At 58.2% G+C, this 13,950-nt stretch overlaps 1 protein-coding gene across 1 annotated transcript in view; it reads left to right on the forward strand.

The window, feature by feature from the left end:
- Positions 1–4,202, forward strand: part of ARHGAP35 (Rho GTPase activating protein 35) — a 107,851-nt gene extending 103,649 nt beyond the window's left edge. The window contains exons 6-7 of the mRNA XM_037516846.2: positions 2,940–3,045; positions 3,653–4,202. Of these exons, the coding sequence (XP_037372743.1) occupies positions 2,940–3,045; positions 3,653–4,010 (464 nt within the window). The 3' untranslated portion in view covers positions 4,011–4,202. The remainder of the gene's footprint in view (positions 1–2,939; positions 3,046–3,652) is intronic.
- The last annotated feature ends 9,748 nt before the right edge of the window (positions 4,203–13,950 follow it).

Consider the following 13,950-nt stretch of genomic DNA (forward strand, 5'->3'; position numbering starts at 1 on the left):
AGACCCACACCTGGTGCCTGGCGCCAGAGATGGCAGCAGAGTATCCCGGCCAGGGCAGAAACAGTGTTTGGGCACAGTATTCTTACTTCTTTGAGCCTTGGCTTATCTGCTTTCTGTGATCAACCAGCAGCAGGCTGACCTCTGAGGTCCCCATGGTCTTCAACTGCCCCTCCTCCCCAGGGTCCTTGGGTCTCATTGTCCTCACTGGACTGGTGTATATGTCCAGACTTCATCTTCATTCCACTGGCCTGAAAATGCCTCTCCTAAACCTGCTTTGCCTTCTCAGGTGACTTGACTTCTCATTTCAAAGATATTGGTATATTCACTAGCAAGACCCGGGCCCTAGAGGGCCTCCCAGAAGAGGGCTCTGGGTGTCAGAGATCGTGAAGTTGGAGAGGGCTCTGCGGCGTGAGTGGCGGTGGCCCAGAGCCGGTGCATTGAGCTGCCTCTCACCAGCACGTGGAGTAAACCCAGCCCACTTTCCAGTTGGGTGTGCAGTGGGGCTGCCCACAGAGTGACAGAAAGGGTCCCCCAACATTCCAGCCCTGCCCAGAGCCCTGACTACAAGCAGAGGTTGCCAGTCTGAGCTGCAGGGGCTCCTCCCCACTTGAGGGGCTCGCTTGCTGGAGGGAGAGGCCAGCGACATTGAGTTAGAAAGATAGCAGGACTGGCTTGTGCCCCATGGCCTGAGGCCGGGCTATGCACCCGCAGCTTCCATTTGCTCTGGTGATGGCTGAGCTGGGACCACGCAGCTGGTGGGAGAGGATTCAAGGCACTGGGCCACCAGCGTCCTTGGGGCGCCTTGCTGAGACCGTCCCTGCCCGTCCCCTCCCCCCAAGGAAGAGAGGAAGGAAACCACCCGCTTTGCTGCTCAGCAGTGAGGAAGGAGCCAGGGCATCCCGGGCAGATGGAGGCCTGGCAGCCCCATTTCCTGCCTCCAGCCCAGGGGAAGGTGAGACGGGCTCCTCTGTGAAGGTGCTACCCTGGGAGCAGCCGACCCATGCCAAGGGCCACACATGGGCTTCTCGTGGTTTCCAGTAGAGCCATTTGGACTCCCCAGAGCATGTGCTTTTACTAAGTATACTTTTTTTTTTTAATGTAGAAATTTCCGGCTCTTTTTTTTTTTTTTTTTTTTTAAGATTTATTTAAGGATACAAGAGCTGGAGTACAGGCCAGAGGTGCGGGGGCGGGGGGCGTGAGAGGAGTTACCGGAGACAGAGTGGGAAGCAGAACAGACAGACTGACGGAAATACACTGCTGAGGGGTGTGGCGGGGAGACGGGAGAGGTCTGCTACACCATGTGGGTCACCTCCCTGGCTGGGGCTCAAACTCGTGCTGCAATGGCTGTGAATAGCTTCATAGTGCTGAGACTTAACCCCTTGTGCCACCAGGGAGGCCCTAAGTAAACTTTTTATTGAAGTTTAACAGTAAGGGGTTTTGAAACTCAAGGCTAGAGAGAAAACGTGCCCTAGAGTTAGAACCCTTCATAAATTTTGTGTCAGAGATACAAAACTGGTAAGGCCCCACAGGATTAGTTCTCGTGATTATTTAGTCATTTTCTAATAGACTAGTTGTTGCCAAAATACTGTTTTTATCAAGTCACACAAGTGAAAAAACGGACCCAAGTTTACATCTGTCAGCCTGCCCGGGGGCCTCGATGGCTCACACTGCATGTCGGAGCAGCTCCCTCGTGCCAGTTCCCTCCAGTCTGACCTGTGCCGGGCTCTTACATTGTGTCTGGTTGTGAGCGTGCAGTTCACATCAGCTCCTCCAGTGCTATCACCGAGCAAGGGAGCCCACCACCGGCCCTTCGATGAGCAGGAGCCGGGTGCTTACGGTCACGCCCCTGAGGCCTGGAGCTGGCTGGTAACAGAAACCGGCTCATGCCAGTTCTCCTCCCCTGGCTGTCCACGTTCTCTGCCCATCCACATCCGCTCAGACCAACCTCCTCACGATGCTTCCATAGGATGGGAGGCCCCAGGCTTCCGTGGGTTTAGGGCTTCCGTGAACCTCTGTGAATGGTGGACAGACTTGTACCTGTCTGATGTGGAGAGAAGGTCTAGAACTCTCATTCATCCCAAAGGATGCCCCCCAGCCAGTCAGGAACCATCATATTTCCTAATGTGCCCCCCATCCGGGGCCCTCCGTGGTCAGTCTGAGTGCCATCTCTCCATGCTCATCGCCAGCGTGGGCCAGGCCCGTTCCGCCGCCTCCGCCAGTCAGACAGATGTGCTTCCCAGACCTGCAGCCCCTCTGGGTCTCAGGTTGCTCACCCCTGCCGTGGGGCGATGACAGCCCCTGCCTCACAGGCTGGAGAGTAGCACCGAACTGAGCTTGACTCCACATGCCTTTCGGGTTAGCCTGGCTTCACGCTCCCACTGCATCGGGACTCCATGATGGGCAGAGTGTGGGTGGCAGTGGGGGAAGGGGTGCCTAGTCCCTTTGATGCACTGTTTCATCAGCTCCTCCAGTGCGGAAATGTGTGATGGTCCCTGTGACTCTAGGAAAAGGACAGAGCCCTGGTCTTGTGATAGGCTCCCTCCCTGGGCCGTCTGGTGGCGTGGGTGGGTGGCAGTGCTCTCCCGTCTGCTCAGGAAGCAAGCAGGCTTTCTGCCTTGGGAGGCCTGTCTCCAGGGGCAACCAGATGAGCAAAGAATGGTGTTCTTTATGGTGGAGTCTCTCCGGATCGTTGAGACTCGAGGGGTGGGGGCCAGGAAGCCCCGGGCACACAGTGCTCCCCTTCAGCAGTACTCCAGACCCAGAGGTGGGTCTGGCCCTTGCCCGTGCCACTGCCAGGTGTGCTGGCCTTCGGCACAGGCTATGAGGGAGAGCAGGAGTTGCCTTGTCTATAAGCCAGGGCTTGCCCTCAGAGAACGTCCAAGAATACCCACCTACCACCTTGGCCATAAAAACCAAAGTTTGGTTTTCTCCTTTCTCAGAAATCAATGACCGGGAACAGAAGTTACATGCCCTTAAGGAGGTACTCAAGAAATTTCCAAAGGAGAACCACGAAGTCTTCAAATACGTCATCTCCCACCTGAACAAGTAGGTCACAGGGCTGGTATCTGGGCTTCCCTCCGATAGTCGCCAGCCAGGGCTGGTGCTGGCCCAGCCTGCGGCCGGTCAGTGGTCCCCTCCTCGCTGGGGGCACATCTGGCTCACAAGGGCATTCTCCACACTGGACACCTTGGCCTTCTGTCCTGGTCTGGCCAGAATAGATACATGTGGTCCCCAGCACGCCCAGGGTCCTTTCCAGATATATCTGTGCAGACCTATTCCACTCTTGGCAAAGGGTGTTTGTGGAGCTCCGGCTGCAGACTGACTCCCACTCTACACAGCCAGAGCATCGTCACCCCCTTGGGCAATATGGGTAGTCCTTGGGCTCTGAGGCAGTCCATCCACTGGCAGGTGCAGGGCCAGGGGTGGCCTCCTGTGAGCCTTGGCCTCAGGGCCACCCTCGGGAGCTGGCTGGGTGGAGACAGTGGAGCAGACGTCAGGACACGGGAGCGCAGGCTGAGGGAGGGTAAGCAGGAGAGTTATAAGGGTGACTGGCTGTGAGCACATGTGGGGTGGGGCGGGCCCTGCTTGTGGAGACCCTGCCCTGGGCCCACCACCCCTCCAAGCACTAACCCTGAGTTTCTGTTGCCTACAGAGTCAGCCACAACAACAAGGTGAATCTCATGACCAGTGAGAACCTCTCCATCTGCTTCTGGCCCACCTTGATGCGCCCCGATTTCAGCACCATGGACGCCCTCACGGCCACTCGCACCTACCAGACAATCATTGAACTCTTCATCCAGCAGTGCCCCTTCTTCTTCTACAATCGGCCCATCAGTGAGCCTCCCGGTGCCACGCCCAGCTCCCCCTCTACCGTGGCCTCCTCTGTCCCCTTCCTCACCTCCACACCCATCACCAGTCAGCCGTCACCACCCCAGTCACCTCCACCCACCCCCCAGTCCCCAATGCAGCCACTGCTCCCCTCCCAGCTTCAAGCTGAGCACACGCTGTGAGCTGCCACAGCCTGGGCAAAGGAGACTCTTCAGAGGGTGGCATTTGGCCTTGAACAAAACCACGTCCAATGGGGCAGGTGTGGAGAGGGTTTCTGCTCCCCTGCGACCTTCTCATGACCTCAGCGGTAGCACCAGCCAGCAATCAACCATTGGCTGGGGGTCAGGCGCCCCGAACCCTACACTGCAGGCCTGGAGTGGGCAGCCCAAGCGTCACAGGCCCCCTGCCCTTTAACTTGGACCCTTTTGAGAACGGACTAGCCAGGCGGGAGCCCTGGCAGCCTCCACATGCTCACTGCTCCCAGGACCTGCTCCCGGCCTGCCCGCCTGCTCACACCACCAGCCTCAGGCGCTTGCCCGGACCCAGACAGAGCCCCAGCCTGGGCCAAGGAGGAGGTTCCGAGTTTCAGACCACCCGGGCAGCCTGGCAGCCCCTGAAGAAAACACTTCCCATCCCCGCCTGTCTCTTTCCACCTTCCATATCTGCACCCCCACCCCCATGTGGGGCGTACAGCCAGTCTAGCAACTTCCTTGGGAACACGTACAGACCACAGCTCTCCACCCTACGTACAGCGCTGCGTGACTGCCCGCGGGTGAGGGCAGCGGCAGGTGGCGGCATGCCTGGACCAAGGGAGGGAGCCCCCCGCACCCCCTTCACAGGCCTCCGGACACATTCCCCTTCGACAAAGGAACACTGGAAGAAAAATGGACACCCCTCCAATTTAAAAAAGAAAAGGAAAAAACTACAAGAAGAAAACTACAAACCTCAAGATTTGGCTCTTCCGGTCTCTCTGAGAGGCAAACTGGCGGAAAGTGCCCTTGTCTTTGTGACAGGAAAACAAGGGTGCCCGGGGTGAGGGGGTGTCCCACCTTCTCCCATCACCAGACCCCCTCTCCCCAAGAAGACAGTTTGAACCTTTGGTGGGAAGAGCTGGGGAGACCAACAGGCCCGCCCGGACCCTGGTCTGCCTTGTGGGACACTACAGGCAATGGAAACACTACTGTGCGCAGAGGGTGCCCCGTGACCTGGGGGTCGCGGAGCGTTTGGTGTTGAAGTGGAATCAGTTTCACCCTGGGCCGGAGGAGGCCACCAGCTTGTCGGGGCGGGGAACCCTGAGGTGGGTGGGTCCGCTGTGCCCAGCCAGGCCAGAGGAGCTAAAGGCACCAAGGCCACCGGAGGACGCGGGGCCACAGTGCCTGCCACAGCCCAGCCTCCGTGCCTCCCACCCCCTCCCAGGACATGGCTTTCCCACTGGCCCCTGTGAGAACCTTCCTGGTGTCCCACCTCTGCCCTTGCCGCGGCTGCCGCCCGTGCTGGCTGCCCCCCACTCCCAGTGGCTGGGCCGAGGCCTCTGCTGTGACAGAGCCCAGGGACGGGGGGCAGGGGACCCGCAGCCACATAGCCTCTGGGTCTCTTTGCACTTTAAGAAGTAGCACCTGAGGGCTGTCCCCGGCCGCCCTGGGCCACTTCAGCTGGTGCCTGGCAAAGCAGAACGCCTCTGAACACCCTGCAGCCCCCCCCAACCCCCACGCTTCCTGTGGCTATTGGGGGACCGAGTAGGCCTCTGCTCACTGACTTCTTCCTCTGGGTAAGCTGGATATCTTCCTGTTTCTAGTTCTCATATGGCAGAATAAGGTGCTTGGAAAAACTAAATTATCCCTGCAGGTTTTACCGCCTCTTAACACGAGTCAAAAAACAAACCCAAGGTACATGAATGTTCTCTGTGGTGTTGGCTGATGGGTTTTCCTCTCCTGCTGGCCCTGGGCCTGGTGCTTTGGGGCTGGCTGGGCGAGAAGGCCGTGTCTGAGCTGTGCCGTGTCTGAGCTGTGGCTGAGGTGGGCAGGCCCTGGGCTCTTTGGCCCTCGATGCCCCCTGTTCGTTGCTCAAGCCCCAGGCTGCTCAAGCCCCAGGCGGGTGAGGCAGTTGCTCCATTGAGTGAATCTTGACCATTTTGTGGGTTGTGCTCACCCCTCCTGGGGAGCCCTTCAAGGTATTGCGTGGGGTGGGAACCCACTCGGTGGCCTGGGGCCACTGTCCCTCTTATGAGCTAAACAAAAGTAGCCCTGTCTCTCCCACTGCCCTGTTAGCACTGCCGCAGCTGCCGCCTCGCTGGCCCCTGTGGCCTCAGGTTCCCGCCCCACCTGAGGTGCGTAGACATGGAAATGGTGGGTGATTTTTCTGGTTGTGTTGGACTGGGAGGGGTGCAGGGAAGGGGGGACCATCTGTGCTTAGCACCCTCACCCCTGGGCATGTAGCAGGCAGGACCCGCAGGGGCCCTTGCCCCCCAGTGTCCTGCCTGGGCTCTCCAGGGGCACAGGCAAGAGCTGCTACTCGGGCCCTGAAGGAGCCAGGTCCCGGCCGCTCCATGGCCTGCGCCCACTCTAGCTTCTCTGCCCCTCCCAGCCTGGGGGGAAGCGCTCGGGCGCGGCGCTCTCTGTGGCCCTGTGCCAGTCCCCTGCTCTGGTCCGCAGCGTCCAGTCCGGGCATCCGCATTCAACCAAACGGGCACTCGGTGGGACCCACAGAGAACCTGGGTGCGCAGCTTGTGCGGGGACATGCTGACCTTGAACGCACAGACCCGCCTCGAGTTCATCTAGTTCGCTCAGTCCTGGGAAGTGCTTCCACATGCGATGCTCGCCCGAGCTGCACCCCAGCTCAGAGTAGAGGGAGAGGCAGCATCGGTGAGCCTCAGGGTGGGTCAGTGGTGTGCCCGGAAGCCCTCTCCCCGCTCAGTGTCCTTCTGACATCCAGCGGGAGCGAAACCCCGCATATAGTGCGAGGGGCGCCCCTTGCCTGAGCAGGTGGCTGAGTCGCTGAGCGGCGCCACTGCTGAATCGCCCTGCGAGCTTGGCTCTGGTGCGCGGTGAGTGTCACCCACATTTATACCCTCCCCTTCTCTTGACACGGTGTGGGAAGAGGGGTCTTCCTCTGAGCAGGACTGCCGGCAGGTCTTGTGGATCCTACAGGAGAGTGCCAGAGCGGCCCTGGCAGCAGGCCAGCCTGCCCCCTGCACCCGCCCCTCCATCAGGGGCGGGAGGCCGGGTGGGCATCACGACCCCCAGGCCACAGGTATTCTAACCTCAACCCTGAAACTTGAAAACCAGCGCTGTGGCATTTTGATCTCAGTCCCCCCTCTGTGCCCTCCCTGCTGGCTGGAAGGGGGAGCTGCCCCACGCTGGGGCGCCCGCCAGAACGCACGCGGAGGAAGGTGGGCTCGGAGTTGCTGCTTTTCCCACGGAAGGAAGCTCCAGGGACCTGACTGAGTTGCTGGGAGTCCCCTCGCTCTTGTCCCTCTAAGTGCAATGGGCGTGGCTTGCCGGGGCGCCCACCCCCCACACACACCCCCCACCCCCGCCCCCCACGCCTTGCTGACTCCGCAGATGGTGGACAGAGGCGTCACCTGCGGCCGGTTGCTTGGCAGGTTCAAGCCACTTGATTGTGCTTGGGTGAGAGGATGGACAGTCACATCCCAGTAGCCTGGTAACGGGCCCAGCAGGCCTGCCTGGAAGCCCCGGGCCAGTCCAGGTAGGGCCCTTCTCCCCAGGCCCTGGCCCTTCCCTGGGCGCTGCTCCTCGCCAGCCCAGAGGGAGGGGGTCTTACCTCCCGTGGGAGCCTTCCCCGGGGCCCTGGCTGCGGACTCTGCCAGGCCGGGGTGCTGCAGCCCCAGCCCCGCCGCCCCCTCTGCTCACACAGCAGCGATGTTACACTTTCCATGTAGTCGAGACAGGGCGTAAGTTATTGTTTGCATAAAAAGAATCATGTTCCCTGTGTACATTAAAGAAAAGGAAATGTCTGAATTGTATGGGAATAAAATTGTTTGAAAATTCGGAATAGTGCTGCTGCCAGCTTATTTTTCTGGTACTTGTATTTTCACATGTTAAATGATCTTTATATATGTTGAATTAACAAATATTTTGAGTTTCCTGAGAAAAACAAAAGCATATTAATGGTATTGAAATGTGTTAGTAGTCTGGCCGTGTGCCCAAAATTCTGTTTTGCAGCAAAAGTGGAGAACTGTATGTAAAGAAAGTATAACAATTATTTCTTTGTATTTTAGGGGCTTTAACCAGGACATCCTCTAGTTGGTGTTAGGAATGTTTGCTTCATTTCCAGACTTTCTTTGTAAACAGTCGTGGGTTTGAGGCCCCGGCCTGATTAGTGCATGGCCAGCTCTCAGCCGAGGCTGAGGCGTCTCTGACTGACGTGTTTTTGTTTGGTTTTGTTTTTTAAAATCATGTATTTGCTACAAAGTATTGTACTTGTCTCAATGGGAATGGTGTACAAAACTGAAAAGGCCTTATGTGATATGTATCATAGTTAATAAATCAATCTTGTAAAAAACCAAACCTGAGAGATGAAGCGGCCCCTCCCTGGGCCGCTGCCTCCCGAGCACACCCCCAGTGTCCCCCAGGGGACCTACAGGCAGGAGGTGGGGTCCCTGTCACCAGCACAGAAGGCCCCTCACAACCACCAGGGGGCCCCTGCCTGTGGGGCCTGCTTCCTCTCCTCCAGCAGTGACCTGCCCGCAGGCCACACTGTCCCGCCTGTCTCAGGTCGGCCACAGCGTCTCCCACTGACCCCTGTGGCCACGGGGATGCCGGAGTCGGGGGGTGGGGGCAAAAGACAGACCCTGTGCCCTTCCACCATGGTGGGAGTCAGGACTGGGGTCAGAGAGTGACATGCCAAAGGCCAGAACCCCCGACACCTCTCAGGACTGGACAGAGTGTACCTTTCAGGACAGCCCCTCGGGTGGAGGTTGGTTGGACCCCCACGGAGTCTCCCCCCAAAGTCTTAAAACACTTCTCAGTCACCCAGCCTCCACCCACTCTCCTGCTGCTGCATCTCCCACCCCCTCATCTCCACCCCCCTCCAGACCTAGGCCACCTCCCTATGTCATTGTCACTGGCAGCCCAGAGCACCTGCTCCCACTACCTCCCCCTTTATCTCCCTACCCCCTTCCCCGCCCCCCGTGCTGGCCCTGACTCCAGGTGGCTGTGACCCCTCTTCACAGCCCAGGGTTCCAGGAGAAAGGCCTGCCTCTGCCTCAACCTATGGTAGGAGCGGTGTGTGCCTGCTGCTACCCATCACGCTGCCTGCTCCGGCTCCCTGCTGGGCTGGCCAAGCATTTGACATCCCATAGGGCCTCCCTCTGGACCCAGCCTGCCCTCCCCCTCCCCAGTCACACTCCAGCCTCAGAGTTCCCTGGCTCCCTGAACACATCAGCTTCTCCCTGCATCCAGGCCTTCGCTGGTGCTGTGCTCCTGCCTGGAGTTTGTTCTGTCCCCATGCCCTAAACCTCTGCCTTCAGAGCTTTGCCCGTCCTTCAAAGCGCGTCTTCCTCTAACAGCTCTAACCTCACCCTTGCACACGCTGACTCACCCAGCATCTATATTCCTTCTCTGCTCTGGGGATTTGTGGGGCACCCATAAATGCTTTGCATTATCCTTTTAAAAAGTATTAACAGTATACAATAGGCACTCAATATATGTGCCAGCAAGTCTCTCTAGTCAATGTTCAAGTCGTGTGTGCTTTATCTCCCAGTCTCCACCCACCAGTGTCCAGAATTCAGGGGGCATGGGGCCTGTGGCTCCCCCAGGTGTCGGACCTCCCAGGATGCCCAGCGAGGTGCCTTGAACACAGTAGGTCCTCAGTTTGTGGATGGCTTTCAGCACCCCCGTGTGGCCTCAACCAGACTTCTGGCACCTGCCACACGTGACACAGGCTGGTGACACTCCCCCACCCTCTATGGGACATCTCTGCCCCCTCCCTGCCCCTCTCGCACGCTGACCCTCTTACCCTCCACTTTCTGCCATGTCCCAGCCTCCTTGGCCACCCCCAGTCACGCCTCTGCCCTTTCAAGCCCCTTAACACCTACCAAGGCGCCCCAGTCCCTGTGGGGTAAAGCCCAAACTCCTGCAGTTGCTATGGCCGCCAACCCCAGTGAGCGTCATCTTGCTCCCTGATTTCCAACCATCCCGACTCCCCCAGCACCCCCCCACACCTCAGATGCTGTTCCCTCCTGAAACACCACCCTCCCCTCAAGGGCTCCCCCTCCCCTCAAGGGCCCCCCCCCCACCGCCACCAAAATAGATTCCTTTGCTTTTAAGAGAAGTTCCTTTAAGAGCCTTGGCTCAGCTTGTTACTCATTCAGATTGCATTCACCATGTCACCCTGGTTTCCTGAGCAGCCACTTCGGGCCGGTGAGGGGAGACACAGCCAAGAGTTGGCATCCCGTGGACAGATGGCCGGCGTGTGCTTTCATGTCTGGTGCAGGTAAGGAGCTAAGGAAGATGTGGATTTGGGGGAGCATGCCTGTTAGGTGATCTGGAGGGCTTCTCTGAGGAGGTGACGTTGCAGCAGAGCAGGTGGGGGAGATGAGCGAGGCACTCACTGGTACAGAACTGCCTGGGAATGGCAAGAACTCGGTGGTTAAGAGGAAAACATTGCAGTTTAATGTTTTGGGTTTTCTTTTAAGATTTTATTTTACTTTATTTTATTTTTTTGTGGGACCCTCGCCAGCGGCCGGGGAACAAAGCGGCGCTGCAGAGGCTGCGGGCAGCCTCGCAGCCCAGCGCTCAACCGCTGTGCCACCAGGGGAGGCCCTAAAGATTTATTTTTTATTTATACAATAGTTGGGGTGCAGGGCAGAGACGTGGGAGGGCGAGAGGATTCACCAGACAGTGGGGAGCAGAGCAGGCAGACGGACAGGCCAAAAGCACTGCTGAGGGGAGCAGCAGGTGAGACAGGAGAGATCTGTTATGCCATGTAGGCATCTCCCCTGCCGGCCGGGAATCGAACTCGCGCTGCAGAGGCTGCTGACAGCTTCACAGCGCTGCTCTCAACCCACTGTGCCACCGGGGCAGCCCCTAACTTTTTTTTTTTAATGCAAAAAACAGTCGTGATGAGCAGAATGACGAAGACAGAATCAGTAGCCATGCCCAGCTTTGCTGGAACCCAAGGCACCAGGAGGCACGACCCTAAGACTGAGCCTGGGGGGTGGGGGGAGAGCAGGGACAGTGGGGTGGAGACAGGTGGGATTCCAGAAGCGTTGGAGGTCAGAGGTCAGGGCAGCAGAATTTGCTCAAGGTTGTACGTGACTGTAAAGGAGGTGGGGTGATTCCAAGGTTGGCACATACAATAGCGTCCCCTGAGAAACCCTCCAGGGCAGGCTCTGCCTCCCTATTGCGCAGCCTCACCCGTTAGGAAGGAAAAGGCAGGCGCTCCCCAGCCTGGGCGTAGAGTGCGGCGTTACTCCGTGAGGACACCAGGGGGCAGCAGAGCGCCGCCCGGCCCAGCCCGGCTTGGTCGCGAAGGCTTGGAAGCCAGTTTGTTAAGGGAGGGGCTCGGGAAAGCAAGGTCCAGAGGGGCGGTGGAGCCTGGAGAGCAGCGTGTTATGAGCAGTGGGGTTGGACGCGTCCCTGGAGACGGCCAGCATGCATTTATTCAGTCGTGAGTCACGGAAGGACAAAGTCCTTGCAGGGCAAGACAATAAACTTGAAGATTGTCCTGAGGGCATTGGGAAGGCAGGGATGTGACTGGGGGAGAGGACAGACAGCGGATCTGCAGGAGGGGAGCGGTGACAGCAGAAAGTGGGGGGTCGGGGAGATGCGGTTCGCGGGCCTCTTTCCACCTATGGCATTGAAGAGCACGAGTTGTAAATGTCAGCAAGACAGGTCCTGCTAGCAAAGGGAGCAATTTCGGCACACGAGTTATTAAAATGATTCCACTTCAACATGATGAAAGGATTCGAACGATTTCATTGTTTTATGTGCCAACTCAATTTTCAAACGCTATGACATGGGTATGGTCATTACCCCCATTTTCTTTTTGTTTTAAAAGATTTATTTATGCATACAAGAACTAGGGTACACCCATAGGTGCGGGGTGTGAGAGGATTCACCAGAGACAGAGTGGGGAGCAGAACAGTCAGATGCACTGAAATATACTGGTGAGGGGAGCAGCGGGTGAGACAGGAGAGGTCTGTTGCGCCATGTGGGACCCTCGCCAGGTAGCCAGGGATCGAACCGGCGCTGGAGAGGCTGCGGGGCAACTTCGCAGCCCAGCGCTAAACTGCTGTGCCACCAGGGGAGGCCCACCCCCATTTTTCATGTGAAAAAACTGAGGCACAAGTGATCTGGCCACCGTGGCATGCTATCGGTAGGAGTTGGTATGGGAACCCCAGCTTTCTGACGCCCAAGTCCTCAGCTCCTGCCACGGCACCCTAATAAAGCACCGGACCCCGGCCAGTTTACAGCACCATGTCCCCTTTCACAGCTCTGCAGGCCTGAAGCCTCACATCAAGGTGTGGGCAGGGCCAAGCCTCCTCCGCAGGGGTAGAGACCAGTCCCTGCCTCTTCCAGCTGCTGGACTCTGCAGGCCTTCCACCGCTGGCGGCGGCTCCCTCCGGGTGTGCTGACTCCAATGCCCCCCACCCCCAACTTCTGTCACTTAGTTGGGGCCCACCCCCATCGAGGTGTCAACAAGGATGACGGCACCTCCAGACCCTTTGTTGAATCATCTCCAGAGTCCCTCTTGCCAGTTCAGGTCACATTTGCAAGTTCCAGGGTTAAAATGTGGACTTATCTTCTGGGGGGCCACCACTCACAACGCTCATCCTACACCGTTATTATTAAGCTCGCACATGCACACTCCTGCTTTTTTTCCCCTTCTAGCACTTTGCCCCATCTGACAGGTCTTTTCTTGTTTTGTCCCTTGTCTGACACCCCCACTTACACATCAGCTCAAGTGACATGCTCTCTGCCTCCTTCTGCCCTGCCCCATCCCTGGAGCATCCAGCACACAGTAGATGCTCAATAAATGTTTGCCGGATAGAAGACTCTATAATAGAAACCGTCGGAATTGGGCAGCCCGGTTCTCAGGTGCCTGCTCATCACCCACTGCCGGGCTTTCCACTATGGCTCTGAGCACTTCACCACCTGTTTGCAAAGCGCGGGAGTGAAAGCAGGAGGGATGCGGGTCAGACTCAAAGTAGGACTTTCTGGGAAGTGACAGCCAGTGGGGGTGTGTTGTTGAGGACATGGAAAATCGCAGGCCTGTCCTAAGAGACCTCAAGCCGATCTGAGGGGTTTTGTCCTCTCTTGAGAGCTCAGTCCAGCACCTCACTCCCAACCAACTCCCGCCCACTCTGATTCAAGGGCAGCTCCATGGTCGGGCTCTCCAGCCCGCACCGCCGCACCCCCGTGGCGCCTCCTCTCTTCCCACGCAGAGCCGGTCGCCAGCCACCCCCCTCCGCTGTGCCTTGCAAACAGCTCCCCCTCCGCCGCCACCAGGCCATCACCTGCTTTCCCTATCAGCGGCCTCGTCGCCCGGCTCCCCGCTTCTGTCACGTCGCCGCTTAGGGTCTGTCCACGGCGCAGGAGCGGCCTCGTCTTTAGAGCTGGGAACCAGCTCAGGCCCCGCCCCGACCTGACATTATCCAATCGTGTCTTTCCTGGGCGGGGCCAAGTCAAACCCCTCCCCCACGAGGCCCCGCCCCTCCCGCCCTCCGCGGCGCTCGCTCGCTGGCAGACACCGGTCCAGCGCCCGGTTCCTCCAGCCCACTCGGACGTGGGCACCTGCTCGTCCTCCTGCCCGGAGCCTGGGTTCTTCGCAGACCTCAGCTTCCCAGCAAATGTCAGCTCCCCGGAAAGGGCGTCCGTGCCGCTGTCACTACCTTCCAGAATCCTCTCCTGTCACCCTGTTTTATTTCCTTCCCAACATTGGGTATTACCAGGAATCATCTTTGTCTGTTTACCTGCGTTCTTGTGTTCAACTCCCCCCACCCCAACACACTCACACACATAAGACCTTGTCTGTCTTGTTCACTGATGGGTCCCAGCCCCGGGCACATAGGAACTCATGCACTTTCAGGACTGAGGAACTGCGCTATGTTTATATAGTCCAGATATACACACATAGATATAAAAGAATTATGATGGCTAG

This window comes from Talpa occidentalis, unplaced genomic scaffold (assembly GCF_014898055.3).
Source record: "Talpa occidentalis isolate TD23 unplaced genomic scaffold, MPIMG_talOcc4v2.1 talOcc4.17, whole genome shotgun sequence".
Classification (NCBI taxonomy): Eukaryota; Metazoa; Chordata; class Mammalia; order Eulipotyphla; family Talpidae; genus Talpa; species Talpa occidentalis.